Source organism: Trifolium pratense, linkage group LG2 (genome assembly GCF_020283565.1).
Source record: "Trifolium pratense cultivar HEN17-A07 linkage group LG2, ARS_RC_1.1, whole genome shotgun sequence".
In the NCBI taxonomy this organism is placed as follows: domain Eukaryota; kingdom Viridiplantae; phylum Streptophyta; class Magnoliopsida; order Fabales; family Fabaceae; genus Trifolium; species Trifolium pratense.
Window position 1 is genome coordinate 40,294,249 of NC_060060.1, and position 18,588 is coordinate 40,312,836.

The following is an 18,588-nucleotide window of genomic DNA, read 5'->3' on the forward strand; positions in this document are numbered from 1 at the left end:
TTTTGACATACTCCCTCCGTCCCAAATTATAAGGGAAAAATGTCCTTTTTTTTTTCCAAATTATAAGAGAAAAAATCATTTTCAAGATTGTTTTTTTTCTTATTTTCATAAAATTAAATGCAAATTGCATTTAATTTATTCTCTCTCTCATTTTCTCAATAAACAACAACCAATAAAAATTGTTTTTACATCTTCCTATGCAACTTATTCCAAGAAAAATTCACAAAAAACATACTTCAAATTCTCATGTTTTACTTTTTCTTAATAAGTGTGATTTTTTTATTTTCCCTTATAATTTGGGACGGAGGGAGTATATGGAAGCTATTAAATTAGATTTATATACCAAAAAATTAAAATAATAATAATAATATTAAATTGATGATACGGTACCTACCGGTATCATCAATTTTGATACCCTCTATATCATGTCATGAAACTCTAATAATAAAAAAGTTAGGTATTATATCATTAGTCTATGAAACTCTCTTCGATAATATCGAAGATGCTTTAAGAACTTTTTTCGTAAAGTTTGAATATTTTGATTTTGAAAGACTTTAGGGTGCAAAAAATTCATTTTCTTGTTAACCCGAGTCTCTCAACTTATCTGATCTGCCTACTACTTTAAAAAATTCATGCACACAAATAAAAAAAGAGAGAAAAATAACACTTTTCTAGAAATTGATAACAATAATTTCCATATTGTCAAAACTCAAAACAAACAATTAAAAAAGAAAACGAAAGAAATTAAAAAACAATAAAATAAGAATTTTTCCCCCTGGAATGGGATTGAAAATGCATGAATCTTTTTTGATTTGATCCTTTCTCTTCATAGTCCTTGGATCTTTACCCTGTTTTTCAATTCATCTATTTTTTCTCCATAATAACAACTTTTTTTAAAAAAATCTCGTTTTTTTGTTCTATGATTATTGAAGAGCTTCAAATTCTGTGGACACAATTGGAAGGTAGAAAGATCTAATTTTGAGCCTAACCCTCAATCACCGGCTTCAAATTAAATTGTGGGTCGGTTTCAATTTCTTTTAAAAACCGCAAAACAGTGAGATTCACTTCGTTGCAGTGTTGGTCTCTAAGGTATATGAATATCTCAATTTCATAGATTCACTAATTTTGCAATGCAGAGCTTATGAATGAGAATGTTTTTGTTTTGTTTTGTTTTATGGTAGCAGATTAGGTTTGATTTTGATTGTTTTGAGGTTGTTGGAAAGTGTGTGAAGGTTATGGTGATGAAGCGGCAATGACGTGTGTGACAGAGAAATGGAGGTTAGATCAGAGGGTAATCAAGTTAGGTATTATGATAAGCTTCATGCTCCTGTGATTCCAAGGAGCCGTTTTCGTGTTTGGTTCATTCGAGTTTGTTCAAGCATTGTGTTGTGGACATGTTTGGTTCAGCTTGTGACTGTGAGTGAACTTTGGCATTTCAATTTCTTTTCTGGCTTTACAAGTCGTATATATAACACAACTCAACGTCCTCTTCAAGACGATGTTAGATCTGCTCCATTGCCTCCTACTTTACTTCCTCCAAGTTAGTTTTTTTCTCTACTCAATTATCTATCTCAATTGTGTTTCTGTATTAGCAAAGTTTTTACTTGCTTGAATGGTTTTGTGATGTGATTTTGGAAATGTGTAGTTTTGGTCTATGAATCTATGATGCAAACTCTCCATGTATGATTTAATGTATATACATTTTTTTTGCTTTCACCACCACTTTAATCTGGTTCGAGGGTCAGTTCTGGCATCAAGTTAATGTATATACATTATATACACCGTCAATCAGTCATAATAGTCAGATCATTTAAAACGTTTGACTTCTACCATAATTACTTCTAAAGTCATACATATGATTGATTGTCATTTGTTGACAATGTGAATTTTTGTTATATTGATGGTGTATCAAGATTAAACTCTAATAATATCTATATGATTAACCCAACATTTTGTGTTTTTATTAGATAGATGGTAATGAATGATCATGCTTAGCTGAAAGTTGGTGCAGAATGTATGTGTTGGTAAACTCTTCTGTAAAAGAATTTCATTTTTGGTGTGCTGCTTGTTATATAGTAGGTTTTTGGATTGTGTAAGGAATCAGTTAGGAACATGAATGTATGTTGGCGACTTATGATTTATGAATGTTAATATCAATTGGTTGCACATATTGACCATCATCCTTTATGGACTTCCAATCAGAGATTATTTGCTTTGTTCTGTTTTGCGCCCGTAAAAATTATAACCAAGTACCAGGTCGGGATAGCTACATAGATCAGTTGATGCATTAGTTTCTAACCAAATGGTTTAGAGTGAAGTCTTTCACCTAATCTTTTTATTGTACATACCATACCACTACAGTCTACCTCAATAAACTTAAATTTCTTTCCATTTAATTCACTTTTTCATTGAAGCCTCTGTCGACTGTCGATCTTCTTTGTGCGTAACGTAGCCTTCGGTCAAGTTTTGTGAAAAGGGCCCCATGTGGTTGCCCCGTCTTTTGATTTTCAAATTTCAATACTCCCTCCGGTCCTTTTTATAAGGAACAATTTGGAAAAAAAAATTGGTCCTTTTTATAAGAAACAATCATTAAATTTATTCTTACAATTCTATTTTTACCCTTATTAAATTGTATTCATTCCAAAGTTATGCATTAATTAGAGTGATATATTCCCTAAGGATAAATTAATACACCAAGGTTAGTTTTGGAATAGATTGTAAAATTTTAGAATTTTTATTAAGAAAGATAAGGTTTCTTGGTATGTGTGTTTTTTCCAAATTGTTCCTTATAATAAGGACCGGAGGGAGTATTTTGTTTATGCATTTTTGTAAATATTAAAAGTCAGCTGAAATCTTGCAGGAAATTATACTAGTAATGGTTTTCTAAGAGTGTCCTGCAATGGGGGCTTGAATCAAATGCGTGCAGCGGTTTGTACTTCCTATTCTTCGATTTCTTTATTCCTATTATATGATAAGCTTCAATGTTTAGCTAGCAGATTTGGCATTTCAGATTTGTGACATGGTGACAGTTGCTCGGCTTTTGAACCTCACATTGGTTGTTCCAGAGCTTGATAAGAAATCCTTTTGGGCAGACCATAGGTATATCCTTTGTTTTGGAAACAAAAGTTATAGTCCTCTCTAATTTGGCTGCCTTGTCATTTTAAAGTTTCTTTTTGCAGTGGCTTCGAGGAAATATTTGATGTAAGACATTTCATTGATTCTTTACGAGATGAAGTTCGAATAGTGAAAAGAGTTCCCAAAAAGTTTAGTAGCAAAAATGGATACTCCACCCTGGAGATGCGTCCTGTTAGCTGGTCAAATGAAAAGTATTACTTGGAGCAGGTCTGCAGAATATTTGTATCAATAATAAATTGCCGCTTTACTTTTGCATATTTTCATAATTGGAGGGCATATTATCAAAATATATCACCATTTCAATGGAGGCTTTCAATTTATCAATTGAAATAAGAATCATATGAAGAAAAGTACCAGTTTATGTTATGAGAAGCTTCTAGTATTTTAGCTAATAAAATGGGTTGCTTCGTATATATAGAAACCCAAAGTTAATACCACACAAAGATTTTATCAAGTTTAGCGAAGTTAAAAAACATATTTTCCTATATTTCCGCCCTTCTCTTATTTTAAGTAGTACATATATTGAGTTTGACTATTGACTCCAACTGCAGATTCTGCCGCTTTTTTCCAAGCACAAGGTGGTACACTTCAACAAAACAGATGCACGCCTAGCAAATAATGGTCTCCCAATTGATCTACAGAAGCTTAGGTGTCGTGTTAATTACCAGGCACTTAAATTCACTCCTCAAATTGAGAATCTGGGGCAAAAATTGGTTCAGATACTTCGCGAGAGGGGACCTTTTGTGGCATTGCATCTGAGATATGAGATGGACATGCTGGCTTTCTCAGGTTGTACTCTTGGTTGCACTAATGAAGAAGCCGAGGATCTCAAGCGGATGAGGTATATTATGTTTCCTGTTTTGCTATGCATTTATATATGTTTCTATATGTTTTTATTAGAGATAGTCCCTTGTATAATTTGTGTTGCATGATTTGTTGAATTTGGTATATTTTGACAACTACAAATGAAGTACATTCACTTTATAAAAGATTAAGAATCTTGAATCAAAGGAATTTGTAATGATCTGACAAATGAGAGGTCTATCTAAGATAAAATGCTGATTTTGCTTGCATAATTCAGATATGCATTCCCTTCATGGAGAGAGAAGGAAATAGTGTCTGAAGAGAGGAGATCACAAGGTCTATGTCCTTTGACACCAGAGGAGGCATCCTTAGTTGTGCAAGCCTTTGGTTTTGACCGGGAGACACATATCTATATTGCAGCTGGTGAGATTTATGGCGGTGAACGTAGACTTGCGCAACTGAGAGCTGCATTTCCAAGAATTGTGAGTTCACCATTTATATCCTCCTCCCCCTTTTTGTTTATACTTTGGATATTCGATATTTGATATAATAAATACCACTGGATGATTCTAGCTTGTTCTTATATGCAAAAAATTTCATTCAATTTACAATTTGTATCACATATGTCCTAAAAAAATAATTTCATAAATTCTTTACAGTTATTTGTATTTTATCAGCACTTGGGTTGAAATTGTGGTTCTTCAAAACGGTTGGACCTGATATACATTATGTATTTTCTCATTGTAATTGTGGTTACTGCTCGTTTTATAAGATTCCGCTTTACTTTCCTTTAGGTTAAAAAAGAGGCATTGCTTGCCCTTGATGAGTTGCAGCAGTTCCAAAACCATTCATCACAGATGGCAGCTTTGGACTTCATGGTTTCAATAGCCAGTAACACCTTTATTCCTACCTATGACGGGAACATGGCAAAACTTGTGGAAGGCCACCGCAGGTATCTATTTAGTTTACTCTTTGCTAGTTGCAATTTCATCTCATATAGAAGGTATTCTGGTTTTTAAAAAGAGCTGGCTTAAAATAATATAAAAAAATAAAACATTCTAATTAGTCCTCCTGCAGGGATTCTGGTTTTAAAAAAACCATCTTGTTGGACCGGAAAAAGCTTGTACAGTTGCTTGATATGCATCAAAACGGAACCCTTCCATGGAATAAGTTTGCAGATTCTGTGCGACAGGTTCATGAAAAGAGAATGGGACAGCCAACTTATCGTAGGGTTATTGTAGACAAGCCAAAGGAGGAGGATTATTTCTATGCCAATCCTCATGAGTGCCTTTGTGAGGGAACAAAGTGTGATGATTTGCTAGATCCTCATAACTCTAGTCAAGTAAGATGAGTACAAAATTGTTGAATGCAGAAAATATGCACCCTTAGCCCAACCATAAGTGTGAAAGAGCAATCTGAAATTTGCTTATGTTCTGTTTAAGAATCCATATCATGGGGAATAAGTTCTTATTGTGGACATATGACACTGAATCTCTACACTTATAGATTTATGTATACATAATTTGTAGGAAATCACGGGAAAAAATAGAAAAAGGAAATATCTGTTTTATATTAAAGCTTGCAAAGACGTATCTTCAGTTTACCCTTTATTTTTTCCCCACAAAATTCATTGTAGTTGTATTATAGCAGTTTATGTCCCAATCCTGGATTCCAAGCATGAGTTCTAAATTTCATTTTCTATGTAATCACGACTGTCAACTGCTTTATCAATTATCACCAGTACAGAAGTGTAATTTATAATTTCATTACATTAGATTTTCCTCTTTACAAGCTTGGGTTGTTATAACTGGGACCGAGTCAAAAATGTGACCATCATCCTCTTTAAAGATTGATTGAATGCATGGCATGTGTTCATTGAAGAAGACTCCTTTTGTGATTTACCAAGTATGCAGTTTTTTCATTATTTTGAAATGCAGACAACGATGTGTCCTTAACAGGTGTAACTGCTTCTTGCAATATTAGAAGAATTTTCCAAGGTCGCCAAGGACATCACCAGTTTCGCCGCAAAGTCCAAGATCCTTGAGCCTCCTTTCTTGATAATATTCCAACTGGTCTAGTTCCAATTCTTTCTGCTTGAAGATCTCATCAATTTGCTGCAGGACCATCTTTTCTCCTTCTCTGACTCCAACTGCTATTTCATGCCTGTAATCTAGATTTTCTTCTTTCAATTTGCGATCCTGCCATTTATATGTTTTGTTCAGCTATTTGTTGATCTCAATCAGCTTCAAAATTTTCACAATTTGAAGTCCATGTACTATTGTACGTTACTTTAAATATTTTACATATAAAAAGTTGTAAATTTTTGTGAAGAGATATATAGACACAGCCATATGAAATTTTAACATGAGACTCTTTAATATTTATTCTCATTACCTTCATGATGGAAGATATGGATATTAATAAAGTAAAGTGAATCCTTCGATGCGCATGAGTTCTAATCAAGGCTGAATGGACAGTCATACCTGTTCAATGGTTGTATGATAACCAGCAAGGGCAGATTTGCAGGCGTCTCGAACCGCTTTGCATAATAGCTCCTCATTGTCACGGCTCACTGGCAACTCAAGATGACCCCAGACGGCGTCTCTGAACAACGATTCCAATAAGAAAGCATCGGTACCACCTAGCGCTACTAGTCTCAGATATGTAAGCATCCCTGGTGGAAGGGGGCGGTTGTAGAAGATATCAAAGTATGCTGTCTGAGCAAAACCATTGGACTCAGCAATGTCTAGTTTGTCATCAAAAAAAGGGTCTGACTCAGATATCTCCAGTGTCAGGGTGTATGCATTTCGATCTGCATTTGGTTCAATGAAACCGTAGTCCAAAGCCAATTCTGCATTGCTTTTGTTTAAATCATATTGGATATATACCTGCAGTAAAAATTGCTTCCATTGTTATGTGTAACTATATATTGTGATTGTAAGTTATGTTACCAAGTGCATGAAAGAGCTAGTTTGTGCCTCTATCTAAAACATGGATTGTGAAGCTCTACTTCAACTTTCCATCACTGATAGGTTTGGTTCAATATATTATGCTTCTTTTTCCTTCGATACACAAGTGGCTAGTTCATGTATAAACTTCTTAGATACAGTCATGTTCCTATTGGCGAAAACTCCTCGGATGGACATAGATATATTCATTATTTTTTGATGTTGTGTATAAAAGACACATGAAAAGAAATATAAGAGGAGGTAACAACAGTTCACCTGTTCTCCAGCTTTGACAGAAAGGGGGCTCCTTACGGAAAACAGGTAATCCCATGAGAAAAGACCAGCGGGTCCTTTAACTTCAGAAGCATGATCATCTGTAGTTACTCTGGCACTGTGGTTAATCTGATACAGAAATTGAATTTGGAAAACGTTAATTTTTCTCTTTTGTTGAAGGATGTTGACAGGAGAAGACGAAACCAGCAGAAATTATCCTCTCTTTGTTCTAAAGGTGCTGTAGTCAAGAGGATTACAGCTGCAGCATACAGAAAAAGGAGAAAATGAAAAGGTTCTTACCAAGTCTGCCAGTGGAATTATAACTAGATTTTCATTGCGAAGGCGAGAAAATGCTCTTGATCTGAGCATCCCAAATGCCCAGAAGAAGTCATCCAGTGTTACAGGAGAAGGAAAAAGCCGCTTATTAGGGAGAATGATTTCTTTTTCCAGTTTAAGACATTCATTCTCCACATATTCTTTCACAGACAGGGTTGTGTTCAGAAGTTGAGTACCTATTCAATTCAGTTCATTCAAAGTTCAGGGTGAAATGTAGAAATAGCAAATATAACAACTAGTAGTAACTACATAACCAATTACTCAAAAGCATAAATTTGTATTACTAATTTACTACTAGCAAAAATAGCACTAATCGGCTTGGTGCGTTGATATAAATGGTGGGTGGCACGACAATGGGTGGACCTAACTAAACTCTACAAAACCAGATTGTAAGGTGAGTATTGCCTCTTACTTATAAACATTTGTCTAGACCAAGTCACATCCGATGTGGGACTTCTTAACAGTTAAGGACAAATTCGTACAGAAAAATGTGGACCAAAATTGCATGACTAACCTTGAAGTTCTTGGAGCTCTTCCTCTGACCTGCACTGGAATAACGAATTACCAACAGAATCAACAATATGAAAGGAACTCAAATTCACATTAATTAAGCTGATATTAGGAATAAACCAAACAAAAGAAACCCACCAATAAATAGTAGAATCAGTTTCCTGTGGCAGAATACCAAAGTAGTGCTTCCAAATAGAATCACCCCTTGACCTCTCTCTTATGAGAAAGAGTATAACAGACAACCATGGCTTCAACTCACTGCATACTTTCCCAATCTCTGAAGCTTCAACTGCATCTGGATTTATCCATAGCCTTTTTGGTACCTGCAAAACAACATCATTCCTAGAAATGTCTTTGAGGGCAACCAATCCTAGACCTTCTGGAACCACACTAGCTTTCACAGGTGTCTTTGCAGTGATAACACCTTCTTCCTGAAGCCACTTCCAGAAGGTTTGAACTGCTGGAGACAGTGATGTCTCAGTTCCAACTGAAGCTACTGATTTTGCAGAGATAGGCCTCTTCAGCTGAAGAATTGGACTTTTGGGTGTAAATGATATCATGCCCTTATTGCTGTGAAAAAGAAAGGGAGAAACTGAACCTCCAGAAAAGATAGTAGCCATTTTCTGGTTCCTGCTTTTGATTTGTGATACTCTTTTCTGTCTTGTGTTGTGTCACAGTGTTGAGTCTTCGATTTTATTGTGTCTTGTGGATAAGAAATCTTCTGTTATTGATGCTTCTTCAAATTCTCAATCAACAATTTCATTTATCCACTATTTATATATCACTATTGAGAAAATCGGATATTTGAATTTTTTATTTTATGATATTTGTGAAATAATAGGATGATATAAATTACTACTCTAATTATATAATCTATCCATTATTTATATATCAATATTGAGAAAATCGGATATTTGAATTTTTTTTCTTTGATATTTGTGAAATAATAGGATGATATAAATTACTACTCTAATTATATTATATAATTATTACAAATATATATGATATATCTTATATTTTTTAAGATGAATGCTATTTAATCAACTAATTTTGACAACTTTTGGGACAACTTGGTTTTTCTCCCTTTTTATTGGCCAAAAGAAATAGAGAGAGAAAATGGGGGAGAGAGAATAAAAATATAATGTGCTTAAGAGAAGGAGAATAAAAATACAATGTCATTAAAGCTGTAAATTTACATGAACCAAATGAGGTATTTATACTACTAAAATTACTACTATTATTACATGAATGAAATAATTTATATATATTTTTTTTAACAAGCCAAAATGCGATATGGGAGACTAAGAAAGGTTACAAGAGAGTCAAAATACAAAATTCATTAAGAAACTATACAAGACCCGAACAAAACATATATATATATATAGGGAGGGATCAAATTACACAGGTGTAACATTTGAGTAATGTTACACCGCTCAATAACGCTTTAACGAATACAAATTTTACAAAATCCACCGTTGGATTGAAAACTTATATCGTATAGATCATCCCTGTTGAATTTTATAAAAATCTAAAATCGTTTGATATGTTATTGAGACCGATGAAGATTAATGGTTTATGCGTTTTTTTTGAATACCGTTAATCTTGATTTATCTCAAAAACATATCAAACGATTTTAGATTTTTATACAATTCAACATATATGATCTATACGATATAAGCTTTCAATCCAACGGTGGATTTTGTAAAATTTGTATTCGTTAAAGCGTTATTGAGCGGTGTAGCATTACTCAAATGTTACACCGGTGTAATTTGATCTCTCCCCATATATATATATCGGATGAGTAAAAATAGGACGCACAAAAATTATTAATCATATTTATAATGTTGAGTTTGAGCACTAAATCTAAAATAAAAAAATAAAACGGGCTGCCCGAAAGCCCGACAACCTGTACCGGGCCGGTCTCGAACACTAATTTTGGTAGCCCGTTTTTTATCCGGGCTTTTTAGCCCAGCCCGATGAAGCCTGAAGCCCGACCGGGCCGGCCCGAATTTGACTGGGCCGCTCATTTTGATAGCTCTACCACAACAGATGACGTTGATTAGGCGTTGACAGTGTTCGCACACTAACATCTACAATGACAAGACACTACGACTCTTGGTCCTGTGGACCGACCTGCTCTGATACCAAAACATGAACTTGAATATTTATTTGCTTTGTTTCCTTTTCTTTGGTATGATTATAATTGAGGAAATCCAATATTAGGGTAAAGTCACTCTAGATAGGGTGGACTAGACTAGCTAGCCGGATATGGTAGTGAACCAGTATAAAAATAAGGAGAATGTTAACTTGTGCCCTTAAGGCACATGTTAAGGAAGCAAAAATAGAAATTATTAAATGTTAATTTGTGCATTTTGACTTCTGGAGCATTAAATTTCTTGTATAATTAAATGTTGAATTTCTATTTTGGTATATCTTAACATGTGCCTTAACCTAAGGGCACATGTTAACAAGACCCTAAAAATAATGTGTTGTCTTCTCTCTCTAACCCTCTTTATTTTCAATTTTGTTTGTTCTTTATGATTTAACGTACACTATTATTGTTTGCATGTTAATCATAAGTTAAATGATTTGATAAAGAACATGATTTTAATTGTATTTGAAAAGTTTTAAAAAAGGGAAACACAATACAAATCTCCAATTCTTGCATTTCCTCATTAACATTGAGTTTTCTCATGAACCTTCACAAGGATCCTCCCCCTCCATATTTACAATGAAACTCTTTTATTGGCGGAATAGGAAATCTCGAGTCCCTAAATTCACTTGTTTGGATGATTTTGGATGATTTATTTGAATTTTTTTTAAAAGGGCAAAGCACCAAAGTATCAAAATTGCAATTATATCTACAAATATATCTTTAATTAGTCATTTTAGTCTTCAAAATCAGTTTTTAACTAGTCAATTTGATCTCAAATTTGTTTTTCAAGTAACTGTTAAAGCTTGCTCAAAAAGCCCCAACTTTTCCTTTTTGAATTTTAAAAAGAAAATCTATACTTCATTCCTTCAAGCTTCATATGCCAAAATAGCGCATTATTGGGAGGCTGAAAATAACGTTAGGGTGTGATAACATTACTCTTAAACACAAGATTTGTATTGTCAGTGTTCTTATGGGTGATATAATCCACTATAAAAGTTTCATAGAGATATACTAGTTTAGGTAAGGTAGAAGTGCCAATTGAATATCACTCAAGCATTGCAGAACAAATGGTAGGATAGGGACATAGAGTGATGAAGTATAGCCCGTATATTCATAAGATGGCCAAGTGATTATATTACCAATATCATTTAATCAAAGCCAGCCTGTTTATTTCATATGCAAATGGAAGTCTTCCTGAAAGACTGGTTTAAAAGAAAATGGAGGAAAATAGGAAGGAAAAAAAAAATACACATCATAAAAAGATGCACGTATGCTTGAAATTTCAGAATCTGCATAAAACAGCCAGCAAATATGTGAATATATTTGATCTGTTAGTTCAGAATCATGTCGATATGTGAATCTTTTTGATCTGTTAGTTCATAATCTATTTCTCTGGTATATAGTAAATCTAGAATCTTGATGCTAGCTCTAGTACTTTAATCATCCAACTCAACACGGTAATGCATCCTAATCATCCTGCTAGTTATAACAGAAGTGTCGTCAAGCAAGCAGCAAATCCAAGGTCTCATCTAGGTTAACTCCATCTAGGTACCCCCCATCCTGATTGAGTAACTGAATATTTACTTTCCAGTGAGTTTATCAAACTAAATATAGATTTAGTGCGATCAGGGTGCTTCTCTTCACTAGTCGCTACTACTAATGGTGAATTCCCTCACTGCTTGTTACCAAGAGAACAAAATAACACTCAACATAAACACACATGTTAGCACATTAAATGGAAAATAATCAAAATAGAGTCTAACATAGATCATCAAGGTTCCATTTGGTTATACACTTCAGCACAAAAGAGATTCACATATCCCTTTTCCACATTAGACATTCTCAATTCTTTACAATTAAGTGTCATATGCATGATGAATCACCACTCTTGTGCAATAGCAAATAGGCTCAACTACTAAGGTCACGCCACAAATCATTAACTAAAGAGATAAAATATCCAAAATCCCATTTATTGTGACAAAAATTGAGACTAGCCAGACAGTAGCAAAATTTGAAGTTTAAAATTTTAAATAGGTGTTATCTATTGAGAATAGGTGGGTGCTACAGCAAGGTAATACTACTATAGCAATAAATTAGAAAAAAGGCATGTAAATTATCACTTTTGATTAGAATGAGAAGGGGTTTCCTGTTCATTGTTGCTGGTTGCCGAATCTAGCTTTTCTTTCTCCAATTCGATGACGGCTTGTTCTTCAATGTGCTTCTCGGCCACGAGGATGGGTGCGTAATAATCAGAATGGGAATCCATACACTGCTTCAAAAGATCGGTGACCTGTGAGCACTTCTCAACGAGGTCCTCTTTGTTCTCCTCGGCCTCTTTCACGCAATTCTCCCAATCAACAAAGGTATCTCGGCAACCACCTCCTTTCATGAACACGCAGAACCCACACTCACCTTCCTCCTCTTCCTCCTCTCTGTTTTCTGCTTTCGGAGGCTCCGAAGCTGGTTGATCAGGAGAAAGATTTGCTGTTTCGACATTGGATTGCTCCTTTTCTGCTTGCTTTGGGGGTGTTGATGTTGCCTTTGAATCCAACTCACGGTCGCTGCAATCCAACAATTAAATTTAAGAAACTTTGAATAACAGAAGTGTCAACAAGCAGACCCAGTGTGTGTCATCTCACTTTACCACTAACTTGCCATTAAAAAAAAAATTAAAAAAATTACCACTAACTTTGAGTAACTGCATATATTTTCTATCACAATGAGTGCATGGATCAAACTAAATAGCTATAGGTTTAGGAATCCCTTCTAATGACTTTTGGTATAGGATGAGAAGAAATTACAAGTTGTAGAGTTAAGCTATTTGGGTTAGTGGGATCAAGTTGCTTCATACCATTAATTAGATTCTCTACTAATACTAAACAATTCCCTCACAGCTTGTTACCAAGAGAACAATCAAAATGCAGTTACCATTGAATAGCTAGTTACTCAATTAGTTGGCACGGACAGAAGAAGACATCAACACTCCACATAAACCCAAGTCAACAAATTAAACAGTAGAAAACAACCAAAATGAAGTGAAACACACAGATCGTCAAAATCTTATTTACTCATACACTTAAACCCAAAAGAGATTCAGATATCCATTTTCCCTATTATAGATTCTCAAATGTCAACAAATTAAGTGCCATATGCATGGTGAAGCATCATACTTGTGCAATGGTAAATAGGCTTAGCTGCCTAGGGCATAAATCATCAACTCAACAGAAAAATTGCGACTGATAATTAAGAATCATAAAATAAAATAAAAAACTTAATTTGATTGAAAATTGAGATAGATTACCTATCAGTAATTCTACTTATTATGCCAAAAAAAAAAAAAAAAAAAAAAAAAAAAAAAAATAAGAAAACCCTCTTTCTCTCAAACAGTCTTATCATGAGTGACAATTCTAAACTAGTGTTATAAATTGAAATAGGTGGGTGCTACAACATGATAATATACTAGAAGAACAATAACAATGAAATATAAAAAATAAAATAAAAATAAAAAGAGGAACGGTAATTCGAAATCACGTTTGATTAGACAGAGAAGGGGCTTCTTGTTGATTGTTGTTGGCTATTGAATCTTGCTTTTCTTTCTCCACTTCAATAATGGCTTTGGGGGCATCGAAATTGTCTTTGACTCCAACTCACACAGTCGCTGTGGTTCAACAATTAACTTAGTATCTTCGAATAGCAGATGTGTCAACAAGAAAACCCAGTGTCTCATCCCACTATACCACTAAATCTGAGTAACTGAATAACTGCTATTAAGTGAGCCAATCAAACTAAATAGCTATGTTTAGTAAACTCTTCTAATGAGTTGCTTGCTTACTGGAGTTCTGGTATAGGATGAGAAGGAATTCTAAGTAGTAGAGGAAAGCTAGTCAGTTAGTGGGATCAATATACTTCATACCATTAATTAGATTAGAATCTCTACACTACTAATACTAACTAATTCCCTCACAGCTTGTTACCAAGAGAACAATCAAAATGCAATTACCATTGAATCACTAATTACTGAATTAGTCAAACAAACAGATCATCAAAATTCCATTTTATCATACACTTCAACCCAAAAGAGATGAACACATCCATTTTACTCATTAGAAATTCTCAAATGTCAACAAATTAAGGGCCTATTAGGATTGACTTATTTAAGCTTATCTACCCGGCTTACGTTTTTGTCAGACTATTTGGGAAAACTTTTAAAAACAGCTTATGACAATTTAGATAGATTACCTATCAATAATTCCACTTATTACAACAAATTTGAGAACCCTCTTTCTCTCATACAGACAGTCTTATATCATGTCAAGTACCAATTTTAAACTAATGTTATCTATTGAAATAAGGTGATGCTACAACACAATAATAATAATAATAATAATACAAGAACAACAATAACAATGAATTATTATTATTATTAAATTAAAAAAAAAAAAAAAGAAGAGGAAATTGAAAATTGAAAATCACTTTTGATTAGACTGAGAAGGGGCTGAATCTTGCTTTTCTTTCTCGAATTCAATAACAGCTTGTTCTTCAGCGTGCTTTTCAGCAATAAGAATCGGTGCATAGTAATCGGAATGAGAATCCATACACTGCTTCAACCGTGCGGTAACCTGAGAGCACTTTTCAACAAGGTCTTCTTTTTTGTCTTCGGCTTCTTTGACACAATTTTCCCAATCAACGAAGGTGTCTTTGCAACCGCCTCCTTTCATGAATAAGCAAAATCCGCACTCTCCTTCTTCCTCCTCTTCTTCTGGTTGATCGGGAGAAGGATCTGCTGGTTTCGCATCGGATTGGAGGTTTTCCGGTTGATTCGGCGCCGTCGACATTTTCTTTTCAGTTCAACTCACGGTGGCTGCGTTTCAAGATTCGTTCTACACAAAACACAAATGAATCAATATTTCATCTTAAAACCTCCTCAAAACCCTTTTTGCCGTTCCTTACCTTTTTTTTTTTTTACTAAACAACTGCTTTTTTTTGTTACATAAACGGATGCAGATTATGTGAAATCAAAAATCATGACTGCATGCAGTCAGCAAGATCTGGACTGTCCGATTGATATCAGATGGTTCAGGTTTTAAAGTCAGATCTTTTATTATTTTAAAAAATAAAACTGCATAAGTTCTGTGCCGTTCAATTTTGATCGTACGGTTGGAAATTACTGACTGCAGCCTGACTGCATGGTTCCTGAATTCATGGAATCCAATTCCGTTTCTACATAAACAACTCTTTTTATTGTATAAAATGAAATAAAACTAGAATGTTAGTCGTGCATTTTATTTTTTGTATAGGGTTAAATGCAGTTTTACCTTTCTATTTTGATTAAATCGGAATTTTACTTGTTTTAAAATGCGGACTTTTACCTTACTCTTTTATAATTTTTTGGATTTTGACACCCCTAAAATTTTGCTTTCGAGTTTCAACTTCAAAGCTTCGCACAAAACTCAATTTAGATCAATAATTCACCAACTGATATCGAAATGACTGTAATCGAGTTAGATTTCCACATAATCAAACTCCACTAAATTTGGAGTTACAGAGAGAGATTAATTACCGTTTTAGTGAAGGTATGTCTCCCAAAATTCTGCACAAAATCTGCTTTCGAGTAACAACTTCAAACCTTCGCACACAACTCAATTTGGATCAATAATTCACCAAATAGATACCAAAATGACCGTAATCGAGTTAGCTTTACACATAATCAAACTCTACTAAATTTGGAGTTACAAAGAGAGATTAATTACCGTTTTAGTGAAGGTAGTATGTCACCCAAAATCTGCTTTCGAGTCACAACTTCAAAGCTTCACACACAACTCAATTTGGATCAATAATTCACCAAACAGATACCGAAATTACCGTAATCGAGTTAGATTTCCACAGAATCAAACCCCAATAAATTTGGATTTACAACGAGAAATTAATTACCGTTTTAGTGAAGGTCTGTTCAATTACTAATTTTGCAGAAATCTACTTCAAACCTTCAAATTCAATATCATCTACTAAACACATCGTAACTCCAAATTCGTCGAAATTGAAATGAAAACAAGGGTAATTTTGTTAGCTTTCCAGACATGTAAATACTATTAAAAAATGAGATACAGGGTGAGAGACATGACAAAAATACCACTAGTAGTTCCATACAATAATTAATTTAGACAGACATTCACTAAAATGATAATTAATCTCTCTGTGTAACTCCAAATTTAGTGGAGTTTGATTCTGCGGGAAACTAACTTGATTGCGGTCATTTCGGTACCAGTTTGGTGAATTATGGATCCAAATTGAATTCTGTGCGAAACTTTGAAGTTGAGACTCGAAAGCATATTTTGTGCAGAATTTTGGTGGAGGGCAAAATCCAAAAATTATAAAACAGGGGGGTAAAAGTCCGCATTTTAAAACAGGAGGGTAAAATTCCGATTTAATCAAAACAGGGGGGCAAAACTGCATTTAAGCATTTTTTTATATTATTTATGTGTTTATTTTGATATATTATTCGAGTAATTTTGTTTGAAATTCTACATTAAAATTGAGATAAATTTTGCATAATATAGATTTAACAATGTTAAAGTGAGATGAAGAGTATTACTTAGCTTTTCGTTCTACACTATTATGATGAGATGAATTATTTATCTCATCTTCATCCCCCGGAACTACATAGTGATCCTATATAAATATAAATATAAAATAATTATAAACTTCATTCTCAAATGAAAATATGCTCTGATTTTTCATTGCCTTAAGATTTTTTTTGGAGCGTAGTTTTCTATAAAATTAAAATATAACATATTTTTTTTATTTTTCATCTCCAGCCAACTCTTTATAGAAAATCTACATTAGGTTCATTGTCAAACACAAGATAATTTTTTATTTTTTTTCAATAATATTTTTTTTCATGTTATTTTTTCTTTTCAATGTTGTCTATGTCCTTTTTCATTTGATATTATTTAGATGGTTGTCTATGTTTTTTTCAATTGTCTATGAGATTGATTTCACTTAGTTTATTTGAGTATGAAAATACGATATACGTTTAAGAATGTTTCTTGAGCATAGTGGGGTGGGAAGTACTCCCAACAACAATGAAAGATTCTCTCTCTCTCTCCCCCATCTCTTAGGACTCTTTAGGGACTTCATCAACAAAAAATAATTGTAAATTCTATACTATTTTTCAAATGAATATTAATATACTTTGACCCTGTTCTTATTTTCAAATATTTTCTTGTCACTGTACCACAAAGAAGCAATCTTGACACGTGAGCGTCAAATGGGAAAATATATGTGTGAATCTCCACTCGCATTGATAAATTAATATCCCTAAAAAAGTTTGAACGAAAGTTTATAGAAAGTTTAAATCATAACAAAATATAATAGATTATAAAAAAATCAAAATTATATTAATTTTATTTTGGGTTTTCCATAGATTTCATCGGCCAAAATGCAATCTAATGAAAGCGTGATGGACACAAAATTTGGAAAACTACTGTAGTTGAAATTCAAATTTTAATTAATGTGTATTTTTAATAGTGGGGTGAGAAGTGTTTCTCGTTTCTCATGATAAAATATGAAATATGAAAATATGTATAACTCCCATAGTTGAAATTCAAATTTTAATTCGTCAATATATATTTTTAATAGTGGGATGGGAAGTACTTTACGTTTCTCATTCTCCAAGACCGATATATCTCTCTCAAAATCTTCTATTTTGTTTTTGTCCATAATGAACATAATTTTTTCTTCAAAATAATCTAAAATGTTTTTACGTAAAAAGAAAATATAAGTATACATATATATGTCATAAGCTATTTTTTGGGTTCAAGACTTCAAGTGATCTTATTCATGAAAAAAATAGTGTACTTTCTTATTTCAATTTGTTTCATAGTAACCTAAATTTAAATATAAGTGTATATTCCTTCATTTTACAATATTAAAAGAGTCGGGATCCGTTGACACCATGTATCAAATAAAAGTTTGACACTAAATATTAACCATTGATTTTTTATAATCCAAAGGCTAATACATGATCACTTAAAATATCACATGTCATTTAATCCACCAAATCACTCCTTTATTATTATTTCCACTTAAAATTTTATTTTATTTTTTGAATGGCTCCAATTAAGATTTAATTGATATCAAGATTTCATCACTTTTTCATCGACATATATTTATAACCAAAAAAAAAAAAAATCACAAGTTTCATCTCCAAATATTTTATATCAAAATCACATCCATGGATACCAATCTTTATAATTTTTCAGGTGGTCATCCAAAAGGTAGAAGATTGTTACTCGTTTAATAAAAGAATTAGGAACTGAAGTTTTTGTTAATTTTATACTGATTTCATACTCACTTATTTTTACTGTAATTTTTCAAGGCCATTATCATGTCATGCCAATTTTTTTTGTTTTAATCATGATACTTGTT

The 18,588-nt window shown here is 33.3% G+C and overlaps 3 protein-coding genes across 6 annotated transcripts; 1 reads left to right on the forward strand and 2 right to left on the reverse strand.

Moving 5' to 3' along the window:
- Positions 1-572: 572 nt before the first annotated feature.
- LOC123907357 (rhamnogalacturonan I rhamnosyltransferase 1-like) lies at positions 573-5,822 on the forward strand. 4 transcript variants are annotated; one of them, XM_045957578.1, is made up of 9 exons: positions 573-1,089; positions 1,224-1,540; positions 2,861-2,928; positions 3,011-3,099; positions 3,180-3,342; positions 3,687-3,976; positions 4,217-4,421; positions 4,734-4,891; positions 5,017-5,822. In XM_045957578.1, exons 2-9 carry the CDS (start codon positions 1,273-1,275, stop codon positions 5,288-5,290), a joined length of 1,515 nt encoding a protein of 504 aa, XP_045813534.1. In that variant the 5' UTR covers positions 573-1,089; positions 1,224-1,272; the 3' UTR covers positions 5,291-5,822. The 4 variants fall into 4 exon arrangements, with proteins under 4 accessions (XP_045813534.1, XP_045813531.1, XP_045813532.1 ...); XM_045957575.1 differs by having other exon boundaries at positions 617-1,089; positions 1,185-1,540; XM_045957576.1 differs by having other exon boundaries at positions 633-1,089; positions 1,182-1,540.
- On the reverse strand, positions 5,618-8,765 carry LOC123907359 (ribulose-1,5 bisphosphate carboxylase/oxygenase large subunit N-methyltransferase, chloroplastic). Its single transcript, XM_045957579.1, has 6 exons — positions 8,145-8,765; positions 8,011-8,039; positions 7,461-7,672; positions 7,164-7,289; positions 6,423-6,827; positions 5,618-6,137 (listed from the first exon to the last, which is right to left on the reverse strand). The coding sequence occupies exons 1-6, from the start codon at positions 8,624-8,626 to the stop codon at positions 5,919-5,921; spliced, it is 1,473 nt and encodes a 490-aa protein (XP_045813535.1). The 5' UTR covers positions 8,627-8,765; the 3' UTR covers positions 5,618-5,918.
- A 3,191-nt stretch (positions 8,766-11,956) lies between these two features.
- LOC123911232 lies at positions 11,957-15,112 on the reverse strand. Its single transcript, XM_045962603.1, has 2 exons — positions 14,635-15,112; positions 11,957-12,722 (listed from the first exon to the last, which is right to left on the reverse strand). The coding sequence occupies exons 1-2, from the start codon at positions 14,994-14,996 to the stop codon at positions 12,278-12,280; spliced, it is 807 nt and encodes a 268-aa protein (XP_045818559.1). The 5' UTR covers positions 14,997-15,112; the 3' UTR covers positions 11,957-12,277.
- Positions 15,113-18,588: the final 3,476 nt, after the last annotated feature.

What these genes read in the sequence shown, in the direction of transcription:
- LOC123907359 (XM_045957579.1), bottom strand. Translation starts at nt 8,626, where the DNA reads ATGGCTACTATCTTTTCTGGAGGTTCAGTTTCTCCCTTTCTTTTTCAC. An exon ending in CTGTCAAAGCTGGAGAACAG is followed by an intron (nt 6,828 to 7,163) that starts GTGAACTGTTGT and finishes TTTTTACTGCAG; the next exon opens with GTATATATCCAATATGATTT. An exon ending in ATCATACAACCATTGAACAG is followed by an intron (nt 6,138 to 6,422) that starts GTATGACTGTCC and finishes TATAAATGGCAG; the next exon opens with GATCGCAAATTGAAAGAAGA.
- LOC123911232 (XM_045962603.1), bottom strand. Translation starts at nt 14,996, where the DNA reads ATGTCGACGGCGCCGAATCAACCGGAAAACCTCCAATCCGATGCGAAA. An exon ending in CCTTCTCAGTCTAATCAAAA is followed by an intron (nt 12,723 to 14,634) that starts GTGATTTTCAAT and finishes GTTGGATTGCAG; the next exon opens with CGACCGTGAGTTGGATTCAA.
- LOC123907357 (XM_045957578.1), top strand. Translation starts at nt 1,273, where the DNA reads ATGGAGGTTAGATCAGAGGGTAATCAAGTTAGGTATTATGATAAGCTT. An exon ending in GAGGATCTCAAGCGGATGAG is followed by an intron (nt 3,977 to 4,216) that starts GTATATTATGTT and finishes TGCATAATTCAG; the next exon opens with ATATGCATTCCCTTCATGGA. An exon ending in CTTGTGGAAGGCCACCGCAG is followed by an intron (nt 4,892 to 5,016) that starts GTATCTATTTAG and finishes GTCCTCCTGCAG; the next exon opens with GGATTCTGGTTTTAAAAAAA.